The 22,001-nt window shown below is 39.6% G+C and overlaps 1 protein-coding gene across 4 annotated transcripts in view; it reads left to right on the forward strand.

Annotated features, from left to right (window-relative positions):
• TSHR (thyroid stimulating hormone receptor) overlaps window positions 1-22,001 on the forward strand; it is a 92,253-nt gene that overhangs the window by 28,365 nt on the left and 41,887 nt on the right. For 3 of the 4 annotated variants that reach the window (XM_036012807.1, XM_036012814.1, XM_028507167.2), the window contains 2 exons: window positions 15,492-15,563; window positions 17,695-17,769. In XM_036012807.1, coding sequence (XP_035868700.1) covers window positions 15,492-15,563; window positions 17,695-17,769 — 147 coding nt within the window. Of the gene's footprint in view, window positions 1-15,491; window positions 15,564-17,694; window positions 17,770-22,001 lie in introns of those variants that run through there. The other variant, XM_036012821.1, reaches the window with a different exon arrangement.

Raw genomic sequence — 22,001 nt, forward strand, 5'->3', positions numbered from 1 at the left:
CTTGCAGCCTCAAAGAGCAGAGAAAACAATGTCAGGGATGGTCCTCCTCGGAGCCCTAGAGGATCCACCTGTCTGGAAGTGCCGGTCTCCCCAGGAGGAAACCATATGGTCTGAGCTTAAGGATCATTTGTGATTAGATCCAGAGAGTGGCTGGCTATTAGCAGCCAATCCATGCTTTTAGGGGTCTCCCACCTGAGTCACATGATGACAAATAACAAATATCTTTCTGTTGGGTGTCAGAGTCCAGAATGGGGCAGGGGTAGTTTGTGTCCAGGGGATTTAAAGGAGAATAAATGAGAAAATGTATATGAAAAGCCAGCCAAAGTGCCTGAAAAAAGTGGCCTTCAATAGATTCCTTCTCCATTCCTCCTTCTCCTCTTTGTCTCATCCTTAACAGCCCCTGGACTTGTCAGTACAAGTGCTGAAAATTTCATTGAACAGTTAATGCTCCTAGACTGTTTAACATGCTCTAATGGCCACAATTTCATTGGAAGAGAGCAGGGTTGGCAACCAAACTGAGGCTAACGGATTGGATCGTAGAATTCCCACACCAAGTAGGAGGCATAAAATGACTTGGAGAGCTGGCCATAGTTCCTGCAGCTATTGGTCACGGTGTGTTAGTGGAATGCAATCTCAAAAAGTTATTTCCTAAATGCTTTCCAGAGACCTGGTTCTTCACACAGAGAGTTTTGGCCAATTGCGACGACAAGGAGAAACTAGAGTATCAGGAAGAAGAGAATTTAAGCTTTAAGTTTCATTTGTTTTGAGTCAGATGTTCTTTAAAAGTAAACCTTCACCTGATCCTAATTTTCATTTCAATTGCATAGACTGGTGAATTGAATGCTGGGGATAGAGTTCTCAGAGTCTGTTTACGTAATATAAATACAGAAATTGTCTGGTTCTGAGTATTAGAAGCAGTGTCTTGATATAAATGCAAAGCCTCTCTAAATCACGTGTTATTTTTTGAAGCATAGAAATGGGACTTTGCAAACCACCTAAATCCCTCTGTTTGAGAAACTTTAAATAAGCATTGAGTTTTCTTGCATAAAGGTCTACAGTGCGTCTAGAAAGCTTCTTGGAAAAGTAACTCTGAGAAACTCTGATCCCGGAGCCTGGCTCATGTCAGGCGACCATAGCCCTGAGACCTCTGAGGAGAGCCCCTCCTCTCGCTGTGTGTCACCAATGTCACTCCCATACATTTAATTTCAAAAATCAAGTTTAAAAGGTAGCTCTTGAAAATGTGAGGCTGGCAAAGAAGTTGGATAGTCAAAGGTGGAAAGGATAGAAAGTTCTGTTTTGTGGTCAAGAGGAACAAAAGGAGGGGAAGAAATAATCACTGTCAATTTGAAATGTTCTTAAATTTCTACCACGCAGTTTTTAAGACCAGCAAAAATTTCAGTTTGTCTTATTGAAACACAGTTCCAGTGTCAGGTGTGTGTTAGAAACCCAGCACAGGAAAGTCAGCTCCTAAAGTGTTAATAGCACAAAAGAGGAGAACAGCGAGGACATAAGGAAATAGAGCATAGGCATTGAGAGTCAGTGGAGTCCGAGGGCACTTGGGGGTTACAGAGATAAGCTAACAAGGGAATTGAATTTGGGCAGTGCCTTACTTTCACCCACAGTACAAGTCTCAACTACTTCTAATGTTCTGCTAACATTCTGTGAGTTTATAGGATAGTAAGTTTGGATGGCGGAGGAAAGGGACCAGGCATCAGGTACTGCTGGAAGGAACCCCGGAGAGCTCTGAGTAACCCAAGGGCAGCTTGAAGGCACCAGATAAGGAGGGGAGGGCATGCAGAAAGGGGAACCTGCCCCACATTACAAGTCAAGCCTGACACTACGGAGTGTTATTCCTCAAAATGTGGCCCATGGACAGCTTGCATCCATGTTACCTGTGGGCCTATCAAAAACCCAGGTTTCCAGATGACACCCAAAATCAGTGGAATCAGAATACTAGGAATGGGGCCAGAGAGTATACATTCCAAACAAACAGCCTAGGTAATTCTTGGCCACGGTTTTGTTTGGACCTCTGCACCCAAGAGGAGTCAAGAGTACATGAGAAATGAACCTATAAACACAATACATGAAAATGGCCACTGCTCAGGCCTCCGCAGCCCACAGGTCAAGATCCCCTCTGCAGTTGACTTTAGTCATTGGGAAATTTCAAACATGGACCTTATGGAGAATCTGTAGTGTATAAAAGAAAGAGGGGAAGAGTGGCAAAATGCTGAATAAGTACATAGCGTGCCATTTACTGGGACAGACTAGCCAGGGCCAGTTTCACGGGTCTCCATCTTGAAATCCACGGTCTCCAGACGAAGCTGACTGCGTTTCCCCAAGTGCACCATGATTTCCCGAGCCTACAGCTTTGCACTTGTTCCCTCTGCCTAGAATGTCTTCCACCCCCGGGCAGATTTCTATTTGTCATTTACAATTCAGTTCAAGTGTCACTGCCTCCGGGAAGCCTGACCATCCTGGATTCCATATTGTACAACCCTCTATAATAGCACTTAACGCACTCCGCTGAACTACTCACTTGTCTTTCCCGTTAGCCCGTGTATTTTTCGGGATCATCTATCTATTCTATTCAACACAGAGCTTAGTTCATAAAAGATGCTCGGTAAATGTTCTTTAAGTTAAGAAATGACTTAATGTCTTGATGTCCTAAAACATATTTCCTAGCCTGCACATTCTAGTAGTCTGAATATTTTCACTTCACCATGCTGCTGCTTCGTGGACATGGATAATTTTGACACAGAATGTTTAGGGTTAAATTGGCTCTGAGGGCAGGCAGCAATGGTGGCTGAAGGCTGAGTAAGGATGCTGAGCGGGAAGGAGTGGAGGGTAGGAAAGGTGCTACACACGGATGGGGGTGAGGGTGGCGCTGGGATGAGGGGAGGAGAATGCAAACTGCTTATCTAGAATTTTACCTAAAAGAACCCTGCTGTCAGAATGGAGGGAGAAAACCCTCCTCGAGTCACACCATGGCCCCCCTCACAGTTCCTCAGAACTCAAGCACAAAACTCAAACTGCTCCTAGTTCCGCTACAAGAATAGCTGAAACAGGCTTTGGGGGCTTGACCCGAGACTCTGACCAGCCTGTGGGAAAATGCACTCAAAAGCTCCCCAAACAGATTTACAGACAAACTTGGAATCTAACCAACTGAGAAACTGAACAAGGCCTAGATTAGATTTCCCTTGCAAATCAATTTAGTAACCGAAGCAGATTATATTTGTGAAGAAAATGACCAGGACTCTAGAGATACAACTGAAGACATTGTACGAGAAGGGAACTACATTCCTTAAACAAACAAATAGTAATAAAATAACCTCATTTTCTGAACTCAAAAGCAGATGCACAATCTTATAAATCATGTAACATATGAGTGTGCCCATTCCAAAGAATTGGTAGCATGACCAATATATAACGAGGGAGACTGAAGTTGCACCACATACAAGCAAGATTGGACAGGCAAGAAAATGTGGGTGGTTTCGTCAGGACAACCACTAGTGACAAAGCTCAGTAACAAATATCTATTGATCATGTACGTGTGTGTTACACTTAGTCATATAAGAGGTGTTTAATAAATATTAATTAATTAATTAGTATCTACAATGCGTCAGGTGGTATACTGGCATTGGAGAATAGTCCCAAGACACACATGGACTTTGGACCACAGCATGGATGGATGTGCTGAGAATCATACTGCATCCGATGAGAGTCTTGCATAAAGCCTGTTTTGTCTGCTTTTGTAAAAAGCATCCCCTTGATGTTTAGCGAATGATGTTGGTAGGTTCTAGAAACAGTACCTACAATTACTGGAGCATATTTATGAAAGCAGAGAGGGCAGCTGAAAATGGCAGATACAAACCCTGAAAAAACAAAGTCATTGACATTCCACTGTGAACCCTCAAGAGCCTTTGAGTGGGGGAAAAAATGACTTGCACAGGGAGCAATTGCCTGCTCTCTGATGTCTGAAAAGAATAGACCAAGTTCATATTTTTTCCTTCTGTTTTGGCTAAAACACCACAGAAAACTGATGCTTCACTGAATTTCCAGGAAAAAACAAAACTGTATTGCTTTTGGTAAAATTCATTTTCCACCTGAATGAGAGGCCTCCAGCTTTTCCCATCAAAGTACATTTTCTTTAAGAATCTGAAATTTTTACTTTGAAGTTTATTCAAAGCAAATTCTGCCTTAATTATGGTATGGAACGAAATATTTTGGCATTGATCCCTTTCTCAGTAAATTGACATACAGCAGTACTATTTAAAATCATACTGGAAGATAAATGTTATTTCAATTATTGTTACCAAAGCCTTCTCATTTTGGGAAACATGCAATAGCATTATTCCAAAAAGGACTGTACTGAAAATTGTTCCTAATCACTCTGAATGGAACTATCTGAATATGACCTCCCACGTACTGATGCATTTGGGATTCCCATCTGCTTAGATTATTTCATTCAAAGTGGAAAGTCGTGTGATTTCATTTTTACTGTTTATGTTTATTTAGAGGATGGTCAGGAAGAAGTGTGCATGTGGCTTTATCGTCTTTTTCATTTTAATCAAGAGGCTTGGCAATGAGAAATGATTTCTGTCTGCAATGCACATGGAACAAATGTGCTGTTTTGGTCACAGCATTTTTTGCTTTGTGACATGGGCGGTTTTTCAGGAGTACACACCATGTTTTGCTGTCCTATTCATACAACATTTAGACCTGTTGGTGAGAGGTGAAGAGTGTTGGGAACCAGGAAGCTCTGACTCATTGCCTTGAAAATAAAACAAACAGGGGCTCTCCCTTCCTCAGGTACACTCTGGGTCTTACACACTCCGGCCGCTGGGGCCAGGGGAGATGGAGAGCCAACCTGCCACAGCATCAGACTTCCCTCCGCCCTGCCACTCTGCTCTTGGCAAACTGCCATCTAATTCGGGTCCCTTTAGTCATAGCTATAGAGGAACTCACATACAGGAAGCAGAGTAGGCATGCGCTCTGGCTGAGTGTATTCATTAACATTTTGATGACTATCTTTATCAAAAAGAATCTTATTTTTAACTGAGTAAATGTGTTCCTTAAGAAAAATATTAGGCTTCAATTTGGTAAAATAAATATATTTTAAGGGCAATTGTTTCTACTTGTTCTTTATTGCTTAATTGGATACCCGATACAGTAATATTAATAAAGGTTGTCTGTAAGGTTGAAGTAACAATGAAACTTTGTCAATCGTTTCATGGGGGAAAATGAGTTTGGGGACATTTTGAAGTGACTCACTTTGTCCTCCGGCTGAAATGACTGCATAAAGTGGCTGTTAGAAAATCTTGCCTTTAGAGAGTCTCATAATGTGGAGAGCTGTGTGTAGCTTTACAAAAAGTAATTGCTTTTAAAACTGTTGTAAGAAAGCACCTTAATGTTATTTTTAAATAAAATTATTTGTAGCAGGGACAATATGTATTAGCGTATGCCTCCCTTCTTCCGCCAAAGGAAGGCTGTTTGTTGGCCATTTTTTATATGATTTATGGTACAAAATCAGGAACATGGGTAGAGTGAGACAGTATCTAAATAGGAGGAAGAAACAGCCAGTAAGGCTAGGTCAGTTTATAACAGAACCCAAGATTTTTAAGAAAGAATGGATATAATATATATATATATATATATATATATACATATATATTATTATGTATATAATATATAAAATGCACACACACATCTCTCTCTCTCGTGTGTGTGTGTGTGTGTGTGTGTGTGTAAGAGAGAGATTTTATTGTAAGGAATTAGCTCATGCAATCAGGGAGGCCGAGGAGCCTGAGGTCTGCAGCCAGAAAGCTGGGGACACCAGGAGAGCTGATGGTGGAGTTCCAGTCTGTGTCTAAAGGCCTGAAAATCAGGGGAGCCACTGGTATAAATTCTAGTTCAAGTCTGAGTCCAAAGGCAGAAAAAGATAAATGTCCCAGCTTAAAGGATAGTCAGTCAGTCAGAGAGAAGGAACTCTCAATCTGCTTTACTCAGTCTATCGATTCAAATGTTAATCTCATGCGGAGAATGAACACCCTCAGAGACACTTCCAGAATTCTGTTCGACCAAATATCTGAGCACTCCATGGCTCAATCGAGTTGAAACATAAAATCAACCTTCACATTTGTGTACACAAATATACTTTTGTACTTGACTATGCATTTCTCCACATCCTTTAGCTATTAAAAACACCAAATAAAAATGTTTACATATATATGTGCCAGTACGGCTAAATTTAAAGACTGATAATACCAGGTGTTAGTGAAACTGTGAAGTTAACAGAACTCCCACCCACCACTGGTAAGAGTGAGCATGGACTTTATTATTTTTATTAGCAATAAAAATAACTACTGATACATTCTCCAACATGGACGAGTCTCAGTGACATTATGTTGAACAAAAGAAGCCAGACAGAAAATAGTGGCTAATGTATGATTACACATATGCGAGGCTAATAAACAAGCGATCTGTGGTGACAGAAGTCAGAATAGTGGTGGGCTTACTGATGGGAAAGGGGCACAAGAGAACTTTCTTGGGTGATGGAGATATACTCTACATCTTGTCCGGGTCCTAATCATGTATAAGTGTAAGTCTATTTATATACTTCTAGACATTTAAGATGTGTGTAACTTACCAGATGTAAATTATACCTCAAACATGTGGGACAAAAAAAAGGTTCAATGTAAAATTATCTCAAATAATGAAATAAAACCAAATGAAATATTTTTTAAAATCTGGAGACCTAAACCAAGCCTTGCAAATAAAAATTTCTCCCCAACAGCCTAAGCTGGACAGCTTCCATAAGCCAAGCCCACGAAGCCATTGCCTGGGTTTCTCAGACTCACATGACAAAAATAAAGCCCAGATGGGAACTGTCCCAAAATGATGACTCACAGGTGCCTTTGGAATCTGGGTGGTGTGTCCAACCATTTCAGCTACACTTTCACACCTTCCATTGTAAACATCACCTGGCATCTTCGTATTATTTGTAAATATTTCAGCAGCAACACTGACTAAAGCTCCACTCTACCACCCACAACAAAAAACATACCATGGCACAGATTTAAAATTCTTTCATAATTAAACATACAGTCTATTTGTAAAGAGACCAAGCATCTGACTGCATAATCTTTCTGGGCCTACAACACTGATTTTAATTCCTGTGCTCGCTGCACTGTCTCCAGCTCACCACAAAGAATTGGTGGTTTTATTTATTTATTTATTCATTCATTCATTCATTCATGGGGGGGAGGGAGAGAGAAAGAGAGGGAGAGAAACATTGGTGTGAAACAGAAACATCGATCAGTTGCCTCTTGCACATGCCCCATCCTGGGTTGAACACACAACATAGTCACATGTCCTGACCAGGAATCCAAGCGGTGACTGACCCTTCACTCTGTGGACGATGCCCAACAAACTGAGCCTCCACTGCTCAGGTCACCACAAAGTGTTTTTTTTTAATGCACGATAGTAAAAATCTACCAGTGAGAATTTCCCCTCAGCAAAGTGAAAACATGGGGCAAATGATAAATGTCACATTAAAAATATATTAATATTTTCCTGTTTGTTGCAATATGCACCTCCACGCTGTACGAGTATCTAGACTATATGCACCAATTCCCTTTTTGCACTACCAGCACTTTCTCTGGTCACGTTGGTGTTCAGTGTTCCACACTTGGCACATCTCGATGAAATATCAGCTGATCGATGACACAGCTATTTAATACTTGAGATGCAGATGATGATATTAAACAGAGAAGCCTGATGCGGAATCACAAAATATTCTCAGCCTGATTGCCAAGAGACCAAACACGTGACACACAGAGGGAAGTTTGGTCTTTCTGGAGCTCTCAGGCTCAGCTTAGCCATGGCCATCCTAGAAGGCCAGCCAGGCTTCTCAACGCAGTAAAATCCAGTCCTGCTCAACCACTCAGACTTCGAATTTTTTATCAAACAGGGGCTGGAGTGGGAAACAGGCAGTCTTAACAAAAACCCACACGTGCACACATACACACCAACTGTGTGCTTATGACTTGGGAAACCTTGTAAGAAACAGTGTGTTGGAATGTTGGATTGGATTTACATGTTGATAACATTTCAGGGAAATGAGCCTACTATCTTGCAAGATTACTGTGAAAAATGTAATTTCACAAACTGTTCTTATTGGAACAGAGAACTCTGCTCCTTTTGCTTGCATTAACCAAATTTCCCTCTCCTACAGCTATTGCAAGCACAAAATATACACTACCTAAAACTGGATCCTATTCTGAAAAATTTGCAAGTCAATCAGTGGCAATTCACCGGCATTTCTATTTCTGCGTTATGTTTTCCAAATGTAGTCATTTGAGAAATATAAATCATGTCTCAGCAAGGCTCAAAGGAAACATTTGACTCAAAGTCATGTTCTCACTGATCATTCTTAGCTAAGTAAGGCATAGAAAAAAAATTAAATTGCATCATCAATTTAAATATTTATTCTCCTTTATAATTTCCATATCCTAAAGCCAAGTTGTTTAACTATTAAATGTATGTACTCCACTTAGGATATAAAGCTATAGCTGTAAGCTCTTTTTTCCTGATGAGTTATATGTGACGTCTTAATCACTAATAGTAAATAGTGGCTATTGGTATGGGGTAAGTTTTCTGAGATTTTTCATCGTATTTTAGAGAAAATAATCATTGCCTTCTTATTTTGAACCAACAAAGAAAAGTTAAAAACAGTCTCTTCAGTACCTAGTATATTTTCATATGAAACGAATACTATTTTGATGCTAATTCTTTGGACAATAAAAGACCACCTTTTTTAGAAAAACCAGAAGTTTTTCTAATGTTCTTCAGAAGAATCGATATATATGTGTTGTTCTTTTTTTTTTTTTTTACAAATATCCAAGATGTATTGTGAAAGTAAAATAAAATATTGTGGCCAAATATAATCATTTGCATTTCTTCTCTCCCATCTTCTTTTAAGGCAGTAACCACAATGTTACAAGATTCTTTGAATAAAAGTTCTGCTTTTAAAAATGTAGACAATTGGAAATAACACCAATTGCTTGTCCCTCGGTGGAGGCACAAAAAGACCAGCAGGTTGGCAATACACACTCCTATCAGTTAATTCTAGCTGCAAAATTAGTGCCTAACAAAATGACCACGAAGCTTCCATCAGGGTTAAGACTCATGCATGTGCGGCCAGCGAGAGCTAGGCAAGGCATCGACAAATTACAGTAGCTTATTCTCCATGACTCTCAAAGTAAAACTCTATAAATAAATATGGTATCTTCATTATTTATTTAGGTGGATATCATGTCCTAGCCAGTGATTTGCATGCTTTACCTGAGAAATAAAAGCCTTGAAGAAAATTCTTCCTGTGTTTTCATAATGTTAATCAGGTTTATAAGATTTTAAAAGCAAAGGAAGAAGGTGAGGGAAAACTTACATTGATGTGGTAGATTTTAGAGAGGCAACTTATACATCAAAAGTTTAAAAAAAAAGACACCTCATTAATGAGGTTTTTTCCCGGATTGTTTTCACATTACTATGAAGTATTCGGGCAAAATGTGCAAGCTGCTAAATTGAATTTGGCAGTTTATATGATCAGTTGCCATTCTGATCATTTATTTATTTAACATGATTGAAATCAATCTTCTGTCTCAGGCTGCAATAAAATCATCATGATACTGACCAAGTTCATTCATTAAATAGACAATTCATTTTCATCTAGGCTAGGATTGCTGGCATTCCCCCCTTTACTTTTGTCTAAAATTTATTATGTGTATTCTATCATCAGTGAGACAGCTGTTCTGAGACGCACAACCCTTATTGGTCTATGAGTATTGGTGGGCTTTTTCTGGTGAGAAATCTGGCTAAGGAGACTATCTTGTTTGTGGAATTTGGCAGAATGTTGCCGTTTCAAATATTTTTGACTTTCAAACATATTCTGTTATGAAGAGAAGGAAACAAATCTTTTCCATCTACCCTTCTAGATTCTCAGCTAGGGCTCTGTAACCAGATTGGCCAGAGAAAAGCATACACATTTGCCTAGAGTGGGAAGGGGTGGGAAAATGTGATAGGGCAAAGGGGTATGTGCTGAGAATGGTACACTAAGGGGAACTTAGCAAGGCTTGTCTCTTCAGATTCCTAGGCATCCCTCTGTCTTTGGATGCTCCTTGTCTCCAAAGACAGGGAGGGCGTCTCTCACAGGAGACCCTTACGATTTGCTTCAAGGAAGAAGTGGGGGCAGGGAGAGGTCAGAGAGTCCTTCCTACGAGGGTCATTTCTCAAATTCTTCAAGCTTAAAATATTCAGTACGCTAAGGTGCCATATTCTGGGGTAATACCTCCTAAACCCCATCATTCCTCAATCTGAAACTTTCCCCAAGAAGTTTGACTGTCTAGACACTTAGCCGATAAATTGTCCCATGTCCTGTTGAACCCGTCTCTCAGTCCTGGGAATAAGTCAACCCTAAATAGTTGTGCCTCATTTCAGCAGGTAGTGATATGGGGGAGATAGCAGGGCACCGAGGCACCCACCTAAGTTAGGCCTCTATGTGGTGTTAGTAATTAGGCATTCAATGAGGTGCATTTCCATGGGAATAAAAGAAAAGAAAGGTTACTGGTTAGAACAAATTATAAACTCAGTTTTTGAGTCCAGAGGGCAAGAAGATTCCAGATGTTGGGTTTAAGGCATCTTTAGGTGGTCAGGACAGGCAGAAACAGTCCAGTGAACTTCCTGGCTTGCAGTATGAATATCTCTGGTGATAGCAGCAGGTTTTCCGGCGAACTTTCTGAGTGGCCCGAACTACAGTAGGCAGGGAGAGTACCCACATGTCATCTGTCATAGTAAAGTTAATGTCACTCCAGCTGCAGTCTACGGGGCTCTGGGAGATGAGCAGTTCCGGTCTTTAGTGATGCCAAGTCAGAGAGGTGGGAAACAACTGGAAATCACAATTATTGATAACCTGTACAAATGGCAGGATCCAGTTTACAAAGAGATGAAAATAGCTCAAAGATAATAAACATTCACAAAGGTGGATTATAGTTTTGCATTGGAATAGATTTTTTCTTTAGAGTCACCTCCGGTTCTATCAAAGATAATCAAAGATGGTATTTCTATTTGCAGAAATAAGTCTAGTCTCATTAAAATTGACCTAATTAGTTACAGGGCAGCAAGAAGAATGATTGATCATACAAAATCTTTTGAAGTCTGCTTTGCAAGGGACCTCTGGGAAATCTGAACATTGGTTCAAAGTCAAAAAGATTTTATTTAGAATTTGATTTTGGGGAAGTTTGTCAAAATATCGTAAGACGTGAACACTTGATTAAATAAGATACTGGTCATCTATTTAACCAAAGTGACAATAAAAGATTTTAAAGGCTAATATAGACAGTTACATAGCTGTGAACAAAACCCTTTTAATATAAAGAAGACTAGTTTTCCTTTAATCAAATGACCCGGTAAAGGAAACACAAAGCTCAGGAAGTTATTTTGATAAAACACAGAATCTTTGTTTCCTAGGTGAATTACTTGAAAGGTAACTGACAACCCGAACACCCTGGCAGGTGAAAACCAAGCCAAGCTTTCAGGACTCGAACAAACCCACAGGAAAGCAACTGCCGTCCCTGGGATCGGGGATCGGTCAATAACCAATGGGTACTCGAAACCAAATTCATAAGAGCCACAATCCAAACAACTAACTCTTGGAAATGGTTTTTTTTCCTGCTAATCTGAATTTGGAAAGGAAGGGGCAAAGAGAAATTTTTATCTCCTTCTCTCAACTAAGCAAGACAGAGATTCACAAAAGTGGCCTGGCGAGAACTCTTACCTCCACCAGCTTTTCGTTGGCTGTCCCAGACCTCAGCTGCAGTCTCCAGGGAGAGTGCAGTATCCCAGCCTTTTACTGTCCCGTCCTCCCTGCCAGCAACTACAGGGGAGGAAAATACATATTTATTTTTTTCCCTCTACCCTAGTTTACTAACTGGAGCTTTCTAACAGACGGTAGATTTATAAGAGAAAAGCATTCCACTTTATTTCTTCTAAGTTTTATGTGACGTGGAAGCCTTCATGGGGAAATGAGCAGCTGAAGAAGTAGTTGAACCTGGACATTGTTACACTAGTTTGATGAGGAGTGGAAAGTCAAGGGAAAATGATAGGACAAAGAAGTCTGAGCTAAGGGTAGTAAACTGGGGGACTCAGCAAGGCATCGTCATTTAGATTCCTCTCACCATCTTCAGAGATCAAGATGCTCCTTTTCTTTGGGTATAGTGAGGCCAGCTCTGACATGAAGATTTTATAACTTGCTTTAGGGAAGAAGGAGGGTCAGAGAGTCCTTCCTACACCTGCCATTTCTCAAATTCTTCCTGCCTAAAATATTCAAAATGCCAAGGTGCCATATTTGGGAATAGTGTGTCCTGAACCCCATCAAATACGACTAACCCAGTACTAGGAAAAGATCTTTGTTCAACTGAAAGTGTGTGTGTGTGCTTATCGGTGTGGAAGAGAAAGACAGAATTCCAGAAACATGTATTATGTATTTCAGGAATTCATACATTGGGAAAGGATGTAAATAATACTTGAATCTTTACTCCAAAGTTTATTAAATTGCATTTAGATGTCATTTCTGCTCTAAGTCAAACATCTTAGAAACCATTATTCTAATTTTCTTTTAAATTAACTATACTATTTACTTTTGAGCACAGCAGAAACCCCAAATTTCTAGCCAACGAAAGTTGCAAATGAGTTCCACGTTACCTATGAGCAGTGTGTGCAGTCTTATAACAGGTGTGCCCCAGACCCACGCCCTAGCACACGCTCTGTACGTCCGACTATCTTTGAGCTTAAGAAAGTCAGTATCCCTGGGTGATACCCAACGCGTGGGTATCTTACCCTTTGTTTTCCTTTGCCGTGGCCCAGTTTTTCTCGGAGATTTTAGTCAGACGCTTGTTGTTATTCCCCTATCTTTGTAACTTCCGAATCTTGGATCTGGACCAACAGGCTTTAATCAACCCAGTGAAGGGAATGCAAGCAGGAGTCCAGTGAGGAAGGGCAGGTAGCTTATGGGAGATGAATTTCTGAAATCATATGAAGGCAACACGGGGCTTCATGCTGAAACACTGAGGTTTGCAAAGGGCTGACGTTCTGCCCTTTGGTCTTTCTCATCACCTCTCACCCTCCAAGTCCATGCGTCCTTTTCTTTGTTTTTATTTAAGTATAGTCGGTATACAATATTATATTAGTTATAATAGTTTCATGTGTACAATATAGTGATTTGACATTTTTATACCTCACAGTATGATCACCCCACTAAGATTAGTAATCATCTGTCGCTATGCAAACATCACAATAATGCTGACTGTGTTACTGAATAGGTTCTTTTAGCAACTAATTTGGTCCTGCCGAGGCTTTGATTTGGCAAGTTACAGATATAATTCTTAATAAGCAGACATAATATACCAAGTGAAAGGAACTGCTGTAAATAGGCCTTTACTAATGTGGTGGTGAGGTGTTGGGGAGGGGGAGCATTCTACTGTCCTATGATTAGTCTTAGTCATTTAGCGAGCCTGTGCCTCTAGACCGTGACCTTTGCAAGTATTGCTCAGTGTTTTTCTCTCCCCCTTGCAGGCAGGGTGCTACACTGGGCTGGAGGTGTGTTATTTCCCTTCCCCAGGTCGGACAGGCTTCGGTTAACTAGCTTCCCCTGTGGGCAGGCCTTGTTAAGAACAGAGAAGAACAGTGCCCTGGTACAGTTCCAAGCAGCTCCTTTCCCCCTCTCTTTGCTAGAAGCACAAGGGGATTTCTCTCTGACATTTACTGTTAGAGCCTGGTCAACATAATGGAAGTAAACCTCACAAAACTGGGGAGGTCCCGCTGTGCCTGGGCCCCTTTGTAGTGTTCAACTCTCACACTTGTCCATGCTCCGGGCCTCCAGCAATACATCATCACCATGCAGGGGTTCCTGGCCAGGCACTGCTTCCCCAGGAGCCTCCGCTCGGAGTCTCTGCTCCATGAAGCCGGACTCCCTGTGTTTTTGGCAGTCTCCTCAGCCTTGGGGGCAGCAGTCGGCCCTAGGTCATCCCTCTCTTATAGATACAAGAAGAGCTTTTTTTTTTTTAAGATTTTATTTATTTATTTTTAGAGAGGGAAGGGAGGGGAGAGAGAGAGAGAGAGAGAGGGAGAGAGAAATCAATGTGCGGTTGCTGGGGGTTCTGGCCTGCAACCCAGGAATGTACCCTGGCTGGGAATCGAACCTGGGACACTTTGGTTCCCAGCCCGCGCTCAATCCACTGAGCTACGCCAGCCAGGGCTCAAGAAGAGCTTTTGATTTTTCAGTCTGATCAGCTTTTTACTCATTGTTAGGATGGAGGGGTAACTTCCAAGGTGGGGCCAAAGTAGGTTCACAGTTGTGAATATGCAAAACACTGCATTTATTCTTATATTATTTATTAATTACTGTATGATTTCCCATACGTACAACTGTAAACCTACATTTGCCCATCCCCATTTTTAGAACTTCCACTTTCCAATTCTGCAAAAATTAGTGGTTCAAAGAATGCATAGATCAAAGAAATAGATCATTGAAAAACATCCTTGCAGCTTAGAGAGAAAAATAACACAATTTCAGTTGAAATCTTCAAATAAGGCACTAAATGGATGGTACGTGGTTACTGGTATCTAAATGGCAAAACAGCCCCAGGGGGAAGATGGTAAGCATGATGCAACCTGAGTTAGGACAGTAGGATTGTATTTTCTATACAGGATGGTATTTGAGCAGTTGCTACAGCAAAGGAAGGAAGTAAACAATAAGCACCTAGATGGAGAGACATACTGGAATGCATGAAGGTGTCTCATTATCTATAAGGAAAACCGTCTCAGACTTCCAAAAGTATCCAAAAAAGCAAACTGGAAGAAGAACCTCAACCTTTAAGTCCTATAGGCAACAAAGATGTCATGTTCCTGAAGAGAATGAGCCCTTGTCAGTCAGTTAGTTCCAAACTGCAGCAAGAAGATGACTTAGTAAGGTAGTAGAGAAAGGGACTTTTACTCAGGCAGAAGTACTGTAGCCTTACCACTACTTCTAATCTTTAAGGTATATCAAATACTTTTAATTCTTCTTTATATTCTGATGGCATTTCCATTGACAAGCACATGATGTGAATTCTGTAGCGCTAAGAAACTTATGACTGTACTACAAGGCCTTTAGTTAGCAAACAGAACACGATGTCTAAGCAGTAAAATACCAATTTACTGCTAACCCAAAGATGAAGTTTGAGGATTTATTTGCTGCATTTGAATCTCACTCTTAATTCTTGTTTTGTTGGGGCGAAATGTATGTTTGTTTTTCCAATGAGTATTATTTTTGTTGATTATGTATGATGAAATATATATCGTAAGGGCCATCATGCCTCTAATAATGTGTTCTGTATAATTAAGGTGAGTTATCAGAAACATCCAATGATTAAAACTCTAATCATGTATCATTTTTATAGGAAGCTTACAGAGACCCATCTGAAAACCATTCCCAGTTGTGCATTTTCAAATCTGCCCAATATTTCCAGGATGTAAGTCATTTGTTTTGTTTTTGTTTTTGTTTTTTAAGATTTTATTTTATTTATTTTTAGAGAGGGAAGGGAGGGAGAAAGAGAAAGAGATAAACATCAATGTGCGGTTGCTGGGGGCCATGGCCTGCAACCTAGGCATGTGCCCTGACTGGGAATCGAACCTGTGACACTTTGGTTTGCAGCCCGCACTCAATCCACTGAGCTATGCCAGCCAGGGTGTAAGTCATTTTTTAAAGTAAAAATTTTGCAACTGTGACATGTTATTTTCTAAATGTGTCCTATACAGAAAAAGTATCTCCATATGTAATTTGATGTACAAGGTGTACATCAAAATTACCTCCATATGTAGTTTGATGTACAAAATGCATATGAATATTTTATGTACAAGATGTTTTTTGATTTGCTACATGTCTATTCCCTAACTCCTAAATGATTTTTAAAGCTAAAATAAATTTAAATTAATTTACTCTTTAAAGTTGAATAATTCTTGATGTATTTTAATATATCTTGGAATGTGGCAAAATCTTACCTAAAAAAAATCTCTCCTATAAACAGATTTCTCTATTTATAATCAATCTATCTTAATTACTCACTTTTTACCACTAATACAAATGCTTATATTTTTCCATAAATGTAGCCAATGATTTCAGATTTCATTATTATCTAATACAACTAACTCCTAAAGGAGTATCTCTAGCCCTGACCTGCTCTTACAGTTTAGGCCTGCTTTACAAACTTCCCTCCAAATATCATCACCTTGATGTCCCACAACCAGGATAAACTCAGCATATCCAAAATAAACTCTTCATCTTCCCCCTGAACTGCCCCTTCCCTAGTCCCTTTAACAGCACCATCGTTCAGTGGCCTGCAAGCTGAAAACCTCAAACTCCCCTTCGGCTCTTCCTCTTCCCACATCTCCCTATACAATGACCTATTTCGTGTCTCTACTTGTCTGTATTCATGCATTCACTTGACAAATGTTTACTGAGCCCTACTTTATGCACATTAGGATCATCTGGGAAGCTTTATAAAATAAAAGTGTTTGTCCCATCCCTCATAAACATTGACTTAATTTTCCTGGACCAAGTCTTGGACTTCTCTTTGTTTTAATAGCCTTCCCAGTGGTTCAATTGTATGGCCAGGGTTGAGAATCTCCACTATGGCTACAGGTGGACACCATCTGTTAATCATTAATTTTCCCAAACGTCACAGAAATTCCTCTCAATAAAAATCCCATCATTGAACTTGGCTGCATTAGTCATTCACGTTACAAGATGAAATTGGAGACTATTGGAAATGTCATTCCTTATGTATTCTTGTAGTTAGAAGTTTCTCTCTCTCCCTTTTTACTATGTAAAACTTTTGTTATCTTTTTGCTTAAAAGTTCAAAACAAACCTTGAATTTTTAGCATCATCAAAATCAAGAACAAAATTACTGAGATACAATGTAGTCATCACTCCCTGGAATGTTCCACTAGAGCATTGTGGATTTCTCTTCATCTTCTTTGAAATTACATCTTTAATTCCATATTATTAGGTGGTCCATTAAAAATACCTCATTCATTCTTGAGTTCTTTTGTAATGTCTTTCATTTTCTGCTCTTTTGTGTAACTTACCTATTCATTCATGTAATCATTCATTCACTTAACACATTTATTAGGAGTCTGCTACATGTCAAGCACTGCGAAAGGGATTTGAGATTCAATGGCCACCAGAAACAAACATAGTTCTCCATTTCAGAGAATTTGGGGTGTAATGAGACGACATAAATCAAACTCATCCAAACAGTTGCCAAGTTGCACTGTGATAATTAGGGAATTTCATGCTGCCATGAGGATATATTATGAGAAATTTGATCTACTCAGGAAATTTGGGGAAAGCTTCTGAAGGAAGTATCAATTAAAAGAAACCTGAAAGATGAGTAGATTTCATGTATTGAGAAACTTTCAGGTCTCACCAGATCTAAAAAAAAATAGTAACTAATTTTAACATTATTCGGAAAGAACCATGAGTATTATATAGGATTTATGATCTAGGGAGCTCCTGACAAGGAAGTTATATTAAAAGAGTATGTTTGGAGTTCACAGCCCTACTAACTTTTTATTTTGTCTTATGTTTTTGTGATGTTCAGCTACTTATCAATAGATGCAACACTGCAGCGGCTGGAATCACATTCTTTCTACAATTTGAGTAAAATGACGCACATGTAAGTACAATGAAAAATGCAGCATAGGCCCTGACTGGTGTGGCTCCATGGGTTGTGCATTGTCTGCAAACTAAAAGGTCACTGGTTCGATTCCTGGTCAGGGCACATGCCTGGGTTATGGGCCAGGTCCCCTGTTGGGAGATATGTGAGAGTCAGCTGATCTCTCCCTCTCTTTCTCCCTCCCTTCCTCTTGATCTGAAAAATAAATAAATAAAATATTTTTTAAAAGAAAAATGCAGCAGAGACCCAAGGCACCACTGTTCTTGATTGATAATTTTGGGGTTCCAGATGACAATGACAGTATATCTATGGCTAATGGGAAGACCATATGGGACCTTCCCATAAAGGGAAGGTCCTTAGATTACATGATGATGGAGAAAAGCCCAGCTGTGCCCATCCTTCTAGCAACCCCCAGGCATGGAACCCACCAGATCGATCCAGACACCAGCTAAATACCAGCCAGTGATCCCAGTGGATTCCACATGGAGCAGAAGAATCACTGAGTTTAGCACTGCCTGAAATCCTAATCCACAAAATTGAGCTATAATAAAATGGTTGCTATTTTACCACTTTGTTCAGGGTAATTTGATAGCCAAAAGAGGTGGCAACTGTACTGGTATATCAGTTAAAGATGGTTAAAAGACATTGAGGAAATTACAAGATTTACAGGTTTCTTACTGAGGCTCCTAAGTAGATATAAATCAGTTATCCTGGGATTTAAACTCCAGCTGGGGTACTATTTGGACCCTAAAGTGTACATCTGATAAAGATTTATACTTGTAAAGTGAAACATTGGTGGCCACTTCCATCTATTTCATCTCCTCTCTAAAGAAGCCAATAGGATATAAGTGATTTCTGTTGTTGCTCCTATTAATAATAGCTACCAATCACTGAATGCCTTTCATGGGCAAGCACCGTGCTGAGAGTGCTTCGCACATACTGTCCCACTTCCTCTCACTCAGCCCCAGTTTCTACTACGCAAAATGAAGATGGTAACACACAGCTGACAGCTCCTGTCCAAGTTTACTCAGCTAAGAAATTACAGTCAGAATTTGAAACCACGAGCGTCTGCCTCCAAAACAATTGTAAAACCATAACATCTCTTGAATGAAAAACAGACATAATTAAATAAAATGGTGCTTTCAGAAGGATGTTTTTACTTTTATAGGGATTTTTTTAAAATCATAAGTAAATACAAATTCTACAGCTAAGTACATAAAGTGTGTGATTTTTAGCAAATAGTGTAATAGAACTTAATTTTGTCAATTCATTAAATTGAACCGAGTGGATTTATTGGAGGTCTTAGAGAACCAGTCTTGCCTGGTTGTTACATAATCGCAAAAAGAGCAATATGTATCTTCCAGACAATTCAAAAAATTACATTTATGAAGTTCTATTTCCAGTGGGAAATCTGATAAACTTACATTCTCCTCAATCCACTTCAAAAACCTCAGCATTTATAAAGAATTTGAACTAACATCTATTATTTTAAATTCCTCAACAAGTTAGAAGATGCATTAAAATCATGGCTTATCACCCTGTGGTTATAGATTATTTTTTCCCCAGTCACGTAATGGAATGTTAGTACTAAAATACTTCATTGATAATTATCAAAGTAGACTAATTAAGATTTCTTTCATTGAAAAGCCTTGATAATGTAGAGATGACTTATTCTGTGAATTTATAGACTATGACTAAAAACTAGTGAGTACTAGTTTAAAACTCAGGACTTTAGAAACTAAAGATCTAATATATTCCAAGAACTTTGTCAGATGTTCTACTTTTTAACCCAGTACTCTCATGTCTATAAATTTTCCTTAGTAAAATAAACACTGGAGTGAGAAAAAGTTTACATAAAAAGCCATTTGTCTCAGAGTTAATTTATAATAGCAAAGATCTGGAAACGCCTCACATGCTTAGCTAGTAGAACGGCTGGATACTTAACACTGAGCAAGTGATAGAAGTCTGTTGTCATAGACCATTTGATCCCAGAGGAAATGCTTTTCACGTAATGCTATTAAAAAAAAAGATATACTTACAAAAAGGGGAAAAAAAACCTGATTTTCTTTGAATCATGGAATAATAGAAGATTTCACATTATTTTTATAGTCAATTGAAATAAATTTTTTAAAAATTAAAGTTTCCTTTCATATTCATTAACCTTGAAATTAATACTTCATGTTAAAATACATGGGTGGCTTATGATGTGATAAAAGTCTAACATAAAATGTTACTTTAAAATTAATTTACCTAATTCTAGTCCCAGTTTTCACCTTGGTCCCGTACAGCATTTAAAGTATTCAAAGTAACACAATGATGGCTTTGCCAATATATACACAGCTTGTTTTTAAAGTAGTTAAATAATTAGTTTCCACTTCCCTAGATCTCCCAGAGCACACAGTGAAGTTGTGCATAAAAGATGTCTAATAATTATTCGTTTGGTTTTAATAAATCTTAACCCCCTCTGCTCACCAGAGCAAGCAGACCTAGGAACAGTCAGAGTGGCCTCCCCCTGTTTTTTTTTGTACTATTGGAACTTAAAAGCAGGCTAGAAAAATATTGAAAATCAATAAAGTAAAGTAAAAGTTAATAAGTGAATAAAGTAAAAGTTCAAAAGAAGCTGGGCACTGGCTGAGAGCTAGGTTTTGGCTGACATCCCCTTTAGTTTCTTGTTTTAAACAGCGTCATCTTACACATTACCGCATGTATATTTCTTACAAGTCCAGCCATGCTGACCAGGTCAGCTTTTCTGCTCTTCAGATACTTCATTCTCAGTCCGTCTCCTTGCCCTGTGCGAGTCTGAAGCTTCCTCATCTCCCTTGGCCCCATTGAACTTGGCAGGTGAAACGCCAACTCGGCTTCGCTATTGCCCTCAATTTGTTTCCCAGCTTGGCGTGCTTTTTGCTCATGAACTAGGGGTGTTTAGGGTGTGGGCAAGTACCTCTAAGCCTGAGGATCACAGTTAAATGCCACGATCAAATGCTTGTTTAGCTGAAGTGGGAAGGGGGCCACCAGACAGTGGAAAGAAATCAGTAGTTGGAAAGTTCCTTAATTAGAGGGATTTTAAGCCTCCCTTTCCCCTCTTTCGGCTCCCTGTCCCTGCAACCCGAGAACTCCCTCCTCTCACCTTGCTGGTTTCCCATATTCTTGGGGTTCAGGCTGGGCTCCTAAGTGCCCACCCTAATGCCAGTTGTTTCAAATAAGCCAATTTCTCTGTTCTTGGCTCTTATTGAGACTTAACAAATGTTTCTCAGAAAAAAAAAGGAAAAAAACAGAATCTAGACATATGATTAAAGCGAACCTAATGTATACTAAAAATCTGCTGGCTTCTGAAAACATTGCGTACCTGGGCATCAATATTATAATTTTTGCTTAAATGTCCATTTTATTTGAAATCTAATGAAGGGAAATTAAACAATGATGAGTATTTAAATTTTTTCTTAGTGCTGGTGGGTGATTTCCCATTACTTAAAAAAAAAAAAAAGGCTGAATTTGGAGTTAGAAGTCCTAGATCAAGGCCCAGGGTTGCCTCTGGCTGTTTAACAGGAGATCAGGCACCTCGCCTTTCTCAACGTGTCTCCACTGCTGTGTCTGCAAACCGGGAAGGTATCACCTGCTTTGCTTAAGTCAGTTCTGCCATTCCCTCACTGGCAGAACAGTCTGGAGTGATACAAAGTATATACCCAGTCCCTGTTTTACCTTTTAACCTTCCAAAGCTGGGCTTTTCTAACCAACAAGCTTCACAATCCTCAAATATTTCCCTAACACGGTGAAATCACCCCGCTCCACAGCAGAGTGGACTTGAAGAGTTGCACACACTACACATGTGGCCCAGCATATTTTTTAAACATTGATATAGAATCTCCGTTGCTTTGCTTTGTTTTTTAACTTGAGGATTTTTGCATGCCTTTTATTGCATTTTTTTCTTCTTTGAACACGATAAAATAAAAAGTGAAAATCACACAGTCCTGGTCTCCAAACCTACCTACCAGAGCTACTGTGAACGGTGTACTCTGTATGTTAAGAATTGTATCAGTGTTGATTGTATTGGTTTCAGTAGGCTAATTACTATACGAAATGGACAAACATAAAACCGTGGGACAGACCTCACGTAACCAAAGTTTATGTCTTGCTCCTGGGACAATACTGGGTGAAGGAGAAGGTCGGCAGGGCAGCTCTTGTCCCCACCCCCGCCCTGACCACGCAGTCACATAGGGACCCAGTCTGCTGAC

Source organism: Phyllostomus discolor, chromosome 1, assembly GCF_004126475.2.
Source record: "Phyllostomus discolor isolate MPI-MPIP mPhyDis1 chromosome 1, mPhyDis1.pri.v3, whole genome shotgun sequence".
NCBI classification, from domain to species: Eukaryota; Metazoa; Chordata; class Mammalia; order Chiroptera; family Phyllostomidae; genus Phyllostomus; species Phyllostomus discolor.